The following is a 12047-nucleotide window of genomic DNA, read 5'->3' as shown; positions in this document are numbered from 1 at the left end:
TCCACTTCCTATTTTCAGCACCTCCTAAAATGCGTCTACACCCCCCCGAACTATTAACACTTTTTATTTAATATTCACACCACCTACAACTATACAAGAGTAATAAGAAGTGTCATTATTTGATGCTCTTTTCCCAATGCTCTAGCCATGCTCCTAGTGATTCTTTTCCCAATCTGAAGTTAATCTTATGTAAAGAAAAGACTTCTGAATTATGTAATCTGAAAGCTAATTATAGGCTTCTGGATTAATCCAGAAGCTAATTCTGAATGTAGAAAAAAACTTTCGGATTATGTATTTCGGAATATTAAAGAAGAGTATTTTTGGAATACAAAAACTTATGGGAGTGGCACAAGAAGGTATGGAGGTGCAGGAAGAAGCATCCCACAAGGAATAAAGTGGGTATACAGGGCTTCTTCTTCCTGCACCCCCACAATTTTAAATATTCCAACATTAACCTTGACCTATAATTTCAAAAGGGACTACCGGATATCGGGATCCGGTAATATATTCCGGATTCATGAATCCGGAATTGATTAAATTGTATTTTCCAGATGAGGGGGTGTTCTGGAAGGTAAAAGGTCATAAATTGTTGTTTTCCAAAGTGCTGAATCCAGAAGCCTAAATTGCATTACAGATTGGTGGATCCGGAATTGTTTTTTTGTGTTATGGATTCCTGAATCTGGAATGGTCTTTTTGAATTATGGATTGTTGGATCCAGAATAATGTTTTTGACTTATGGATTCATGGTTCCGAAATGCAATGATTTTGTTTCATTTTTTATTTTATTTGTAGAAGCATGGACAATAATGATGAATTTGAAGAAGAATTATATGATGGGGTTTATCTGTGGGATGATGATGATATTGAGAAGTCATTATTCACGTTCTTCATGTTTTTCATCTTCATTAACATGTCTTCTTCTAATAGAGGCTGTGGGACGTAGACGATCACCTTGTGAACCTCCTCCCCTAGTCTTAATCATTATTGTTCAATTACACCATTCAAGTTAAACCAAATTACAAACTAATGAATAAGATGTTGAACCAATACAAACAAAAAACTGCAAATATAAAATTCTATTGAAACTAAAAGAGAGAGAAAAAAAGCATTGTATCATTTCTACTAAACAAATATAAATAAACTATAGACCAAAAAAAATATTAAAAGAAGAAAAAAAGAAGGTCATTGCAAATCATATTTGAAGATAGAAAAAATCTTTTGATGAAGTTTTATATGTTGAAGAAAGGATGACCATAAAAACACAAATCCGGATCCACAAATTCAAGATTTTACCGGAAGCAAAAATTCGAGATTTTACCGTATTTTGTGATCTGAAATTGTATCGGATTCTATAATCTAGAATGGAAAAAAACACTTACAGAAACAAAAATCCATAAACAAAACGGATGTGCAGATCTGAAAACAAAGAAATTTATTTATCTTTGTCAAGAGCACTACAAAAAAATGTGAGATTGAAGGAGAAGGATTTGGAGGTGTCGCACTGCTGCTAGAACATGAAAACGTGTTGCTGCTGGAACATGAAAGACACGGCTGTTCAAGAGAGCATCCTTGCCTGCACCTTTTTAAGGTTTTTTTAGGTTAAGAATATTTTTGGAATTTTAAAAACTAATAAGGGCGATTTAGTCTTTTAATAAGAGTGTAAGTAATCGGTCGGGGGAAAGAAAAGGACCGCCTTTAAAAAAAAAATGTGGGATACAGGAAGAAACTGCCGGTATACAGGCTGACTTGGCCCATTTAAGGCTTATCCATGAAGCTTGTTTAAGGCTTTTGCTTACTGCAACAAATTTCAATATGCATCTTATTACTAATGTAAAATCACTAAAATGCTCTCTTTAATTTTAAATAGAGGTGGAGTTACATGTCAAAATATATTCCAGAGTTAGTATTTCAAAATACATTTCTGAATTTAGATTTTTAGAATATATTCTCATATTAAACTTTTCGGAACTTTAGGGCAGTCTTTGTCGAATATGTTTTCGGATTTGTTTTCTAAAATTCTTTTATAGAATATGTTTTTAGATTTTATTTTTCTAAATCTTTATTAGAAATGTATTATTTGTATTTTAATTTTTTCTTTTTAAGATGAGATTTTGGTTTTTCCATTTTATTTTTAAATTTCATTTCCAAAATGTAAAAAATTTGTTATGGATTTCCTTTTCCAAAATGTATTTTTCAATTCCAAAATGAAAGACAATTCTAGAATTTTAAAAATTGATTATGCAGGAAGCAATTGCCGTATTTTAAATGAACATCTAATCAAAATAAACGAACTATTTTTTATCTTTTTCTTCCTACACCTCCATTTTTATTAACTGCACCCCATATTAACAGGAAAATTAAATAAAAATACCCTTGCTAACTGCACCATGTTACCATGTTGTCGCCTGTATATTCCAAGAAGTTTGTTCCAAAAGATTGTGAGCAAATTCTTCTTGCATACCAATTTGAATCTGCACTCTATCACCTTTTTAATTTTTCAAAATTATCTTTTATTTTGAATTTAAAAATCTGAAAATCAAAATCTTATTTAAAAAATTAAATTCGAAATAAAAAAAATGCATTTCAGTAAAGAAGAACCAGAACACAGAATCTGAAAATTCTGAAAAAGGATTTCCAAAATTTATAAATCCAAATCCAGAAATGTATTCTAAACAAAATTGTAGAAATATTTTTTATCCACATCCCTTTTCATTTAAGGTCATTTTCATCATTTTGTAAAAACATTTTAATTATTTAATTTGCAAATCAAAGTTTAAATTGATATGGCGCTGAGAACATTTACCAAAAATTGTGTTCCTCAAAACTCGTTCCAGAATATATTTCATGCATTTCAAAAAATGTGTTCTAAAAATTCTATTCCAAAATTCTTATTGTGAAAATTCTGTTATAAAAATTATATTCCAAAAATAATATTATGAAAGGTCTGAAAAACTTATTCAAGGATATTTCTCGAACAGATAATCCAAAACCTTTTTTTCTAATTCCATATTTGGTTCCCGAAGTTAATAGATAAATCTATTAGTTTGCAATCTCGTCAAACTTTATTAAAAAAACATTTTTTTTGCAAAATTATATAATTTCTTTCTTTTATATTGTTAAACTAAAAATAAGACAAAAACATTATTATTGTTTTGAAAACCAAAAAAAAAATCCCAATATTTAAATTGTTTGACTCAATAATTAATACTGACATTAACATAATATTCACAACTTCTTAATTTTCCAGCATATGATCCAACACAAGTTTCTCTAAAATTCTATCATGTGACTTTTTCTCACATCTATGAGTGATAAAATAAAGTTGAGGTTTCATTTTCACTCCTACCACTCACAAGGTATTTCTTACAATATTTACAGTTATCCCTTAATTTCCCATCAAGATGTTGCATAGGTTTTTCAAGATATAAAAATTTCACATAGTAGAAAATGATTCCTAACCCTTTTATTTGATATTTGAGACTCAGTTAGGTTTATCTACATTAATCTCATTGGATGAAATATTTTTATCTATATCCGCATCAATAATTTTTAAACATATGAAGTCAACAAAACCTCAAAAAAGTTCACAGTTCATCAATTAAAACTAAAATAATTAAACCAGTACTAAATATTAGACATTTTCATTTGGAAAATAATGAATGTTGTATGTGTTTTTATTTTATTGCATATCCCGTACTATACTGTTAAATACATAAATAGGAGATTAACATGTTAAAAATTCAAAATGAGATATTATCGTGTTGTTAACACCTCAATAATCATAAGGTCAAATTTACATCAAACAGTTTTAAAATCTTTAAAATTCACAAATGGATGAGACTCAAAATTCTTGTATATTTATATTAATATTTTAAAAAAATCTAATTCGCATGTCCTTGTTGAGCCAAAGAGATATCCACCCCTAAATAGGATTAAGTAAAAGAAAAGAGTAGATGTTTGGGTTATTAGATGATAGAAAAAGAAGAGAAAAGCAGGTTTTCTTCCTTTTGCAGTTGGGTAAAAAAATGAAGAACATAAACTGATATATATTAATGAAAAGTATTACGTAATTTGTTTTATTGTTAAAATATTACACTCCATCAAACATACTGTGAGCTTGAAATCAAAACAAGAAATGCCCCTGGACATGGGTCAGTATTATACGTAAAGATATCTACTTAACAAGAGAATTTATTGAGCAAAACCTGGTGATGGGTGTGCATCAAGAGAAGGTCTCTACAACTTGTTCATTAATTCATTCATACAGGAACCCCTAACTCGTTGATCTTCACAATCCGTTTGTTCAGCGCAGATCTCTGATCCTTCAAATTTGAAACCATAGAAGCAACCTGTCACGTTTTTTGAGGCAGAGAGAAATCAATAAGAAATGAACATTACTGAAATTTGGGGAAACACACAGATATAGTTTGCTTGCCTCAGCTCGAAGTGCCAGAGCTTCACGATTTGGTATATACCGCAGCTTGTCTAGCAAATCTAAATCATGATAAATGAAGGTAAATCCCAAGGCCACAATATATATAACACAATCGCCAAAGCAAATATAAGGCATGATGGAGCTCCGGATTTTCTTCTTTTCAAACAAAAGAGTGGAAAAAATGGGATAAAAAATTGTTAATTTTGTGTATAAAAGAATTTATAGACTGTTGAAGTAATTATTACAAGAGTCAATAATTTTAATTACAGTGATTCATGATTGGATGACATCACTACAAAAGAAACTTCTACATTATCACTATATTCTAATTAAATTCAACATTTTATCTCAAGTTACTTAAAAGAAAGAAGAGAGAAAGATAGCATACCAATAGCGCGGTTTTCAACCTTGTATGCTGATTTTGCCAGCTGTTGAAATTGGCTTCCAGCGCTCCTATATACGTTTATTTAAATTAATAAACTTCAGGCATACTTTAGCAGTAATAAAAAGGAACGTCCTTTCTTTAACTAATAATAATACATACAGTAGTTCGGAATGCCCGTATTTCATTTCCTTCTCAGCAAGAGCTGTCCTTTGAAGCAGTTTTCCACTCTCCTTCTTCAGTAAATCCACTGAAAGGTTGAAGTCCTTTACACTCTTCTCAGTTCTAGCATACCGTGCCTACGTGAAAAGGTGAAAGAATATCAGAATATGCACTGGAGAAATATTACAATTTTTAATGCAGAACTGGTAGGAAGTAAAGATACAAATAAGGAAAGTGCACGTGATGCATCAGAATTGGAAAGGAGCAGTACGTAAGAACATAGGTAAGGGAAGCATCTTGATTGTTCAACCGAGTAATACCTCCTCACTCTGGAATCGACCTAATGTTTGACGAAACAGAAACCTTCTTGGAGCTGCAAAACCAAAAAACAATTCAATTTGATTGAAACAAATACAAACATCGAGACTTGGGATACAGTACAGTAGAGTCATAATGATCGCATTTTCCACAAAGAGATGCAACAAAAGCACATACATTTATACCACACTATATCGGTCAGCTACACAAATCAATAAATGGCACTGGGGTATATCAAAAAACAATTCAAGCAAAGCTATTTTTAAATGGTTTTTTCTATAGTTTTCTCAGGTCTAATACTAAACCCTTAGTGTGTCTTACATCAGTTCCCCTTAAACTTGAATTTTTAGCACATTCTTGAAATCTTCCACTCAGTATTCAAAGATATTTTGAATATTTTAATATTTGAAAACATTGAAATTATTGCGTCTTGACCTCCAAAACTGAGCAATTAAGATCCCTACCACGAGCATCATTAAGAGATTGATATCTGAGTCAATCAATCAATATTTTTAGGCTAAATTGCTCTCGCAAATCTCTGGACTATTTACTAAATTTTAATTAGGCTAAACTCGTTTTTCAATTGGATTCTTAAACTTCATTTATTTTTTTAATTGAACCACTTCATCTCCCCGCAATTATGAAAAATATATAACAAGGACCTATATAGGTTCTGAATCCAATATCACCACATATGGAGATTTGCACCGAGTATTAACCTCTTCAGGTTTTGAATCCAGTATTTTCAACCAAATATTCACACCTCTGCAAGTCCACTCAACCCAGATATTTTTTCACAAATTTCTCTATGACTTCACCAGATAACTTTATTGCAAACTCACATCTGACTTGAACAATTAATTTTTTGTAACAGCAGTTAGTCGGAAGGACCCAATTAAAAAAAGAGTGTCAGGGTCTTAATTGAAAATTGTAAAATAGTTCAAGAACCTACATATATCAATTAAATCTATTTTTTAATACTGAAAATTCCAAAAGCTGGTGTCTAAAATGTCATTATACTGTTGAAATTTTTCAATAGGATAGCTTACTGGAATATATTTTGATTTTTTTATCCTTGATTTGGCATATCATCTTCCATATATATTGTGATTTCTTGATTGTATAAACTAAAAGCAAGTTATTCATTGAAGTCTTCATGTGGTAAATCAGGTGCCTTTTGAGGATCTATGATTCATCAAGATATTATAGTTTGGTGGAGAAGCCCTTCTACAATGATCTTCTACTCTAGACTACCATCCCGCCTACAAGAGCAAGTTTGCCTTCTTTATTTTAGTGAAGGCTCGAACATTATGTATGTCTCTGTGATGCGTGTTACACATAACAAATCTTCAGCTCATGCCAATTACATTTCTACTCTAAGCCTCACCATGTCTTCAATACCACTAGACGCAAGGAAAATAGAAAATAGCAGCTTCGTAGCAGAATTACAGCCAAAGTTGGGAAAAATATATCAAGGACTAATTCAAATTAATTGTATATTACCAAGTCTAAGCCAGATTATACAAGTCCTATCTAAACCCAACTTTTCAGTCATTAAAAGTTCAAATCTCATGTGACTACAATCGAAACTACATTAAAGACAAAACCAAAAGCAAAACAAGAAAATAATCTGAATACATAAAGAAAAAGCAGTGTTCCTGCATTATTTTCCCAAGTTTTGCTACAATATGGTAATTTGTATCAAGATGCATAAATATTGAATTAAACCTAAGAAAAATCGAAATGCCAAAGTAAAATATATGTGAAAATGATAGGAAAAATGTTACCTCGCATAACCAAAAGAGCAGCAGAAATAGCTACTCCTGCACCTAAAGCTGGATTCTCCTTTACAATCATCAATCCATCTGCAAACGTAAGACATAAGAAGATACACCAATGCTATGTAAAAGATCACCACAGAACAGAAACATTCAGTTGTTTTATGGCCACCAACTTATTCAAAGATTAATAACATTCAGTGTGTTAGCTCATCTATGAAAAATAAATTTAAAATAAGATTGATGACATTTACTCCTCCTGTAAAATATAAAATTCAAAAGATATCCGCATTCCTCTTACTGCTAGACAAAAGACTCAAGAATCCTTTACTACCAGGGTAAGAAAAAATTAAATACAATAAAAGCAAGGAAAGGCTCAAGTATAGAAAGGGTGCATGATCTTTCTGCAAAAAATAAACCTTGAAGAAACAATTGTTAATTGAATATCAAATAGAAGCCATAAACATAAGCTTTGACATAACAAGTATAGGTACCAAAGAAATGCAAGCATATCCAATAATTTTTTTAAACAATCGCATATTTTACACACTGCCATAAAACTTTAACCTTACTTTTGCCAAAACCTTGATTAAACCAACAAAAAAGATCATAAAAGTTGAAAGACACAACCAACACTATATCAATAGTATCAATTTTTAATCACCTTTAACTTTATTGAAGAAAGCATCTTCATATGTCCTATACTGTGATGCTGCTTCTGGTAAAGAATTCTGCAAAAGAATCATGCATAATCAGATGAGTTTTGGAGCCATTCATATTTTACCAAGGGATAAAAAAAATAAAGCTTCATTACTTAGACAGCAGGTTAAATCATATGATAACATGTCATTAGAGTTCCAAATTAGTTCAGAGCTTCAATTTCCCATATGACTATAAAAAGAATCAGGAAATTAAATTATAAGTTTAATTTTAATGCTTGAGTGAATAATAAAAAAAACAAAGTATAATATAGCTGCTATAATTTTAAAATTAAATAGATATAAATAACAGACTTAATACATTATTACAAAGACAGAGATAAGGTGGCATAGTGTTTCACTCAATGAAAATCAGGATAGCAAAAATAATAGTGATGGTTACGGCAACGTGAGAAACAGAGTTAATGGTGACAGTGGCAAAGGTCACTTGCCTGCTGATGAAGATAAATTAGGATTAGCAGTAGCCGCAATAATGATAGAGTGGTTATGTTGACATTTGCACTAGTAGAAGGGCAAAATGTATCAACAGCAGTGATATGTCATGTATGTTATACGGAACCTGTATATAGCACTACATTATCTTGAATACCACAGCATTCCCATCCTCTAAATTCGCACTAAATTATTCTTTTGTATCTTCTTCTAAATCCCCCCTCTAAATTCAACTGCTCCACTGCTATGGCCAGGGAATCTTGGTTGCTGCCCAATGGTATCTATCTTCTACACTAGTAGAGAAAGAAATAGAGCACGTGCTTTCCAACAACACTTTCTTAAAGGGTCATATTTGAGCTTTCCGAAAAACCCTGTTGTAAAATACTAGGAATTATGTTTAGTTCAGTCTGACAAACTTTTAAGTTTTATAAGTGGTTGACATATTAATTCAAGATTAAAATAATTTAAATAAAGTGAAATAAAAACAAATAAAAGTTGAAGATATGCACAGTTTTACATTATTATTTAATTATTTTATAAATCATTATTAAAATGAGAGAGTCTCTATAAGTACTTTATCAATAATTTATGAAAGAGTGAATTCTAATGCATCACGATTTTCTTTGTTTGTTGTTTCCATAGAATTCCTTCCTACAAGCGATATTTCTCCACTCATTGATCACAAAGGAGTCTAGAGAATGTTGTTGAAAAAATGATCATGACAATAACTCAAACAAATAGAAAAACACAAATACTTATAGGTAAAAAAAACATTTGAAATTGGAACAGAGAACTCTCCTGCTATCACAGTTAAGATTGAGAATAGTATGAATGAGAGAGTTGAAAAGTCTCGCATATTTGGGTGAGATTGTTTATTGGGAATGACCTTTGTACCTAAAAATAAAAATAAAAACTCACAAAATCCATACAGATTCAATCAACAAATGAGGTGATTATTTTTTTTTTGTCTTTTAAGATCTCAATTGAATATTAAGTATCATGTAATGGAGTAGTGGCCACAGATAATTCAACCCTATAGTGTAAAATTGTGCCATAACCTAGTCTCTCCGTGAATAAAACTGAAGGCAATCCTTTTGTTACTCTCATCTCTTTTCTTTCTGTTTGATTCCAGTAAATAAAGAAGAGAGGAATGTAAACCCTCACTGAATTCGGCATCCACCTCCTAACCAACTACCAAAGAAATTCAGCAAACAGGGAATATTATCCCTCCACATTGCGTATAACGCAAATAACATAGAAGATTCCTATGAGATGAAAAGAGGAAGGGGAAACCTGAAAGGCATGGAACTGTGTTGAAGAGCTATGTTGCACAGTCCGAGCAGATTGAATGGCAGAACGCTGAAGATTCTCCGCAATGGTGGCCAGCGATGGAGCGGCGTCCAGGGACGCATCTCCGTCTGAAGAGGTCGACGAATCTGCCTTTGCCATTGTCCGATAGTGCGTAGGGTGTAGGTTGCGCTGCACTGTATACAAACTATGCCTAGTTAACAAGCACACATTATTTAATTAATTGCATTTTAGCGTGTATTAAAACAATAAGTATTTTTTTAGTTGAAATTATATCAAAATAACTATTTTTAAATATAAAATAAATAAATATTTTTAATAAATAAATTGTATAATTTATTATAAATAATCTAATGTGAAATATAAAGACCAATGGTTTGGTTTGAATGATATTGAACTCAAACCTTTTATCCAAGGATTAGGATTTGACCAGGGTGATTCTCTTGTACTATATTCTACCCAACACATTAACATAAAATGTCAATTTTATTTTTAATGAATTAAAAAATTTGTCTTTGGGATATTCATATTCGTAAGTCAAATCACAAAGTTTTGGATTTATAAATCCAGAACTAATATGTTATTTTCGGATTTTACCATCCAAAAGTTTGGACAACATAAATGACATTCTGGATATCAAGATGTGTAAGCAAACATAAATGAGTTATGAATCTCAATCCTCAATATCGTTTACAGCATACCATTCTGGATATGAAAATCCAGAACTCATAACTCACTTCTGGATATGATCATCCAAAAACTTAAATAAAATACGAAAATGACCTTCCGAATTTTGAAATCCGGAATGTATAAAAATCACTTTCGAATTTGTACATCCGTACGCAAAAATGAAATCAAGGACAATGTTGGATTTTAAATTTTGTGTTGAGTGCATGTCATGAATGATATGGTGCAGGAAGAAATTGCCTTTGCCTAGTCAATAGATGTTTGTAGAACTAACATGGTTGTCTAAAAGATCTCTTGACATAGAGTATTTTTATTTATTTGTAATTATATTAAAATTTAATAGCCTATATAACTTTGAGTATATTTTAAAAGTTAACAAAGAAAATAAATAAATTTATATATATATAGTTATGATTTATCTAATTTTTTTATAGGTATTTTGATTACAAGTTTAAAAGTTAACAAAGAAAATAAATAAATTTATATATATTTATATATATATAGTTATGATTTATCTATTTTTTTCTATAGGTATTTTGATTAAAAGTTGTTAAGACATGAGTGAAGTTTAAAATAACATGCAAGTTTTAACTTATATATATGTTCAATATATTTATTTAGATGATAAGGAATACTAACATGTTTTGGTATATTTAATAACTTACTAATACTAACTTATGATGTATTATTATAAAATTAAAATAAAACTTTGAAGATTGAAAATGTACAAGATGCATATTATTTTCAAACAAAATCTCTAAACAAGTGCTACAAAGGCTTAAACGTAAACTATAAATCTAAGACTTGTCATACTCAAAATGTTATATGCACATATGCACGAGATAACAACTTATGAGACGCAAAATAAAGAAAATTACAATATGTAGTCTAGTTGAAGAACTACAAGATGCTAATGCAGTTATCCTTATACTCATTTGTACACAAGTTTAACATAAGACACATTGTAAAATGTATAAAAAATTTATCAAGAACATATCCTAAAGATGATTCTTGCACAATACAAATATCATCTAAGTTTGTATGCTCAAAATGATATTGTCACAATAAGAGAGGAGTAACAAAAAAAATATTGTCTTTTCTACAACACTTTGAGTGTTATTGTGAAATGTATCAATCAAAAGTCAAGCATATTCAACAATTTGATTTAGGACGTCTATAGAAGAAAACTTTTAACCTTAAACTCTAAATGCTACTAATGAAATTAAGTGAAAACCATATGTCTTACATGATTTCTGCATGTAAAGGTGAGCCTTAAAGCTTCTAAGTGCTAAGCAATTTTTATGTGTCTAATAGACCACTTAAAGTGAGTTCATTTTGTAAATTTTTCTCAATAAGTGAAGTTAAAACTTAGAAGCAATGATTTTTTATTTGTAATATCTTCTTTGTGAAAGTTCCCTCGTAAACACCTAACAATTTGTTATTATAGCATAAAGAGACTCTGTGGATTTAGTCTAAAGAGGTATTGTATACTCAATGTTCAATCTTAGACGAAGATTAGTTGATCATCATGAGTGATTTTATGTACTTGTTGCAAGTTATAAGTGGTAGTGATACTTGCAATCATTTTTTTATTAGTGAAATCCTTTTTAATTTGTAAAGGAAAATTGAACTTAACTGAGGTTTATATAACTAATAAAAAGTTGTTCAATATTAAGAAGGGGTGAATTGGTGTTTTCTATTATATTTTTCCATTTAACAAATTTTGAAAAATGTTTCTTAAAGCACTTGATTAAGGAGTTAAGATTCTTGCAAGGTAATGAAAATAGGGGTGGTGATACGGGCTGACCCGCCCCATGCTAGGAGTG

The 12047-nt window shown here is 30.5% G+C and overlaps 1 protein-coding gene across 1 annotated transcript; it reads right to left on the bottom strand.

Moving 5' to 3' along the window:
- Positions 1-4026: 4026 nt before the first annotated feature.
- On the bottom strand, positions 4027-9754 carry LOC137810896 (RGS1-HXK1-interacting protein 1). Its single transcript, XM_068612388.1, has 8 exons — positions 9520-9754; positions 7740-7806; positions 7085-7162; positions 5300-5352; positions 4980-5116; positions 4824-4888; positions 4436-4494; positions 4027-4349 (listed from the first exon to the last, which is right to left on the bottom strand). The coding sequence occupies exons 1-8, from the start codon at positions 9673-9675 to the stop codon at positions 4260-4262; spliced, it is 705 nt and encodes a 234-aa protein (XP_068468489.1). The 5' UTR covers positions 9676-9754; the 3' UTR covers positions 4027-4259.
- Between the last annotated feature and the right edge of the window lie 2293 nt (positions 9755-12047).

The sequence above is a fragment of the Phaseolus vulgaris genome, chromosome 2 (assembly GCF_000499845.2).
Source record: "Phaseolus vulgaris cultivar G19833 chromosome 2, P. vulgaris v2.0, whole genome shotgun sequence".
Lineage (NCBI taxonomy): Eukaryota > Viridiplantae > Streptophyta > Magnoliopsida > Fabales > Fabaceae > Phaseolus > Phaseolus vulgaris.
This window is presented reverse-complemented; position numbering and strand designations above follow the sequence as displayed.

Excerpts from the sequence above, each read along its gene's own strand:
- LOC137810896 (XM_068612388.1), bottom strand. The coding sequence starts at position 9,675 with ATGGCAAAGGCAGATTCGTCGACCTCTTCAGACGGAGATGCGTCCCTG. Across the intron at positions 5,353-7,084 it reads TGCTCTTTTGGTTATGCGAG|CTCCAAGAAGGTTTCTGTTT; the intron begins GTAACATTTTTC and ends TTGGTTTTGCAG. Across the intron at positions 5,117-5,299 it reads GTCGATTCCAGAGTGAGGAG|GCACGGTATGCTAGAACTGA; the intron begins GTATTACTCGGT and ends CTTTTCACGTAG.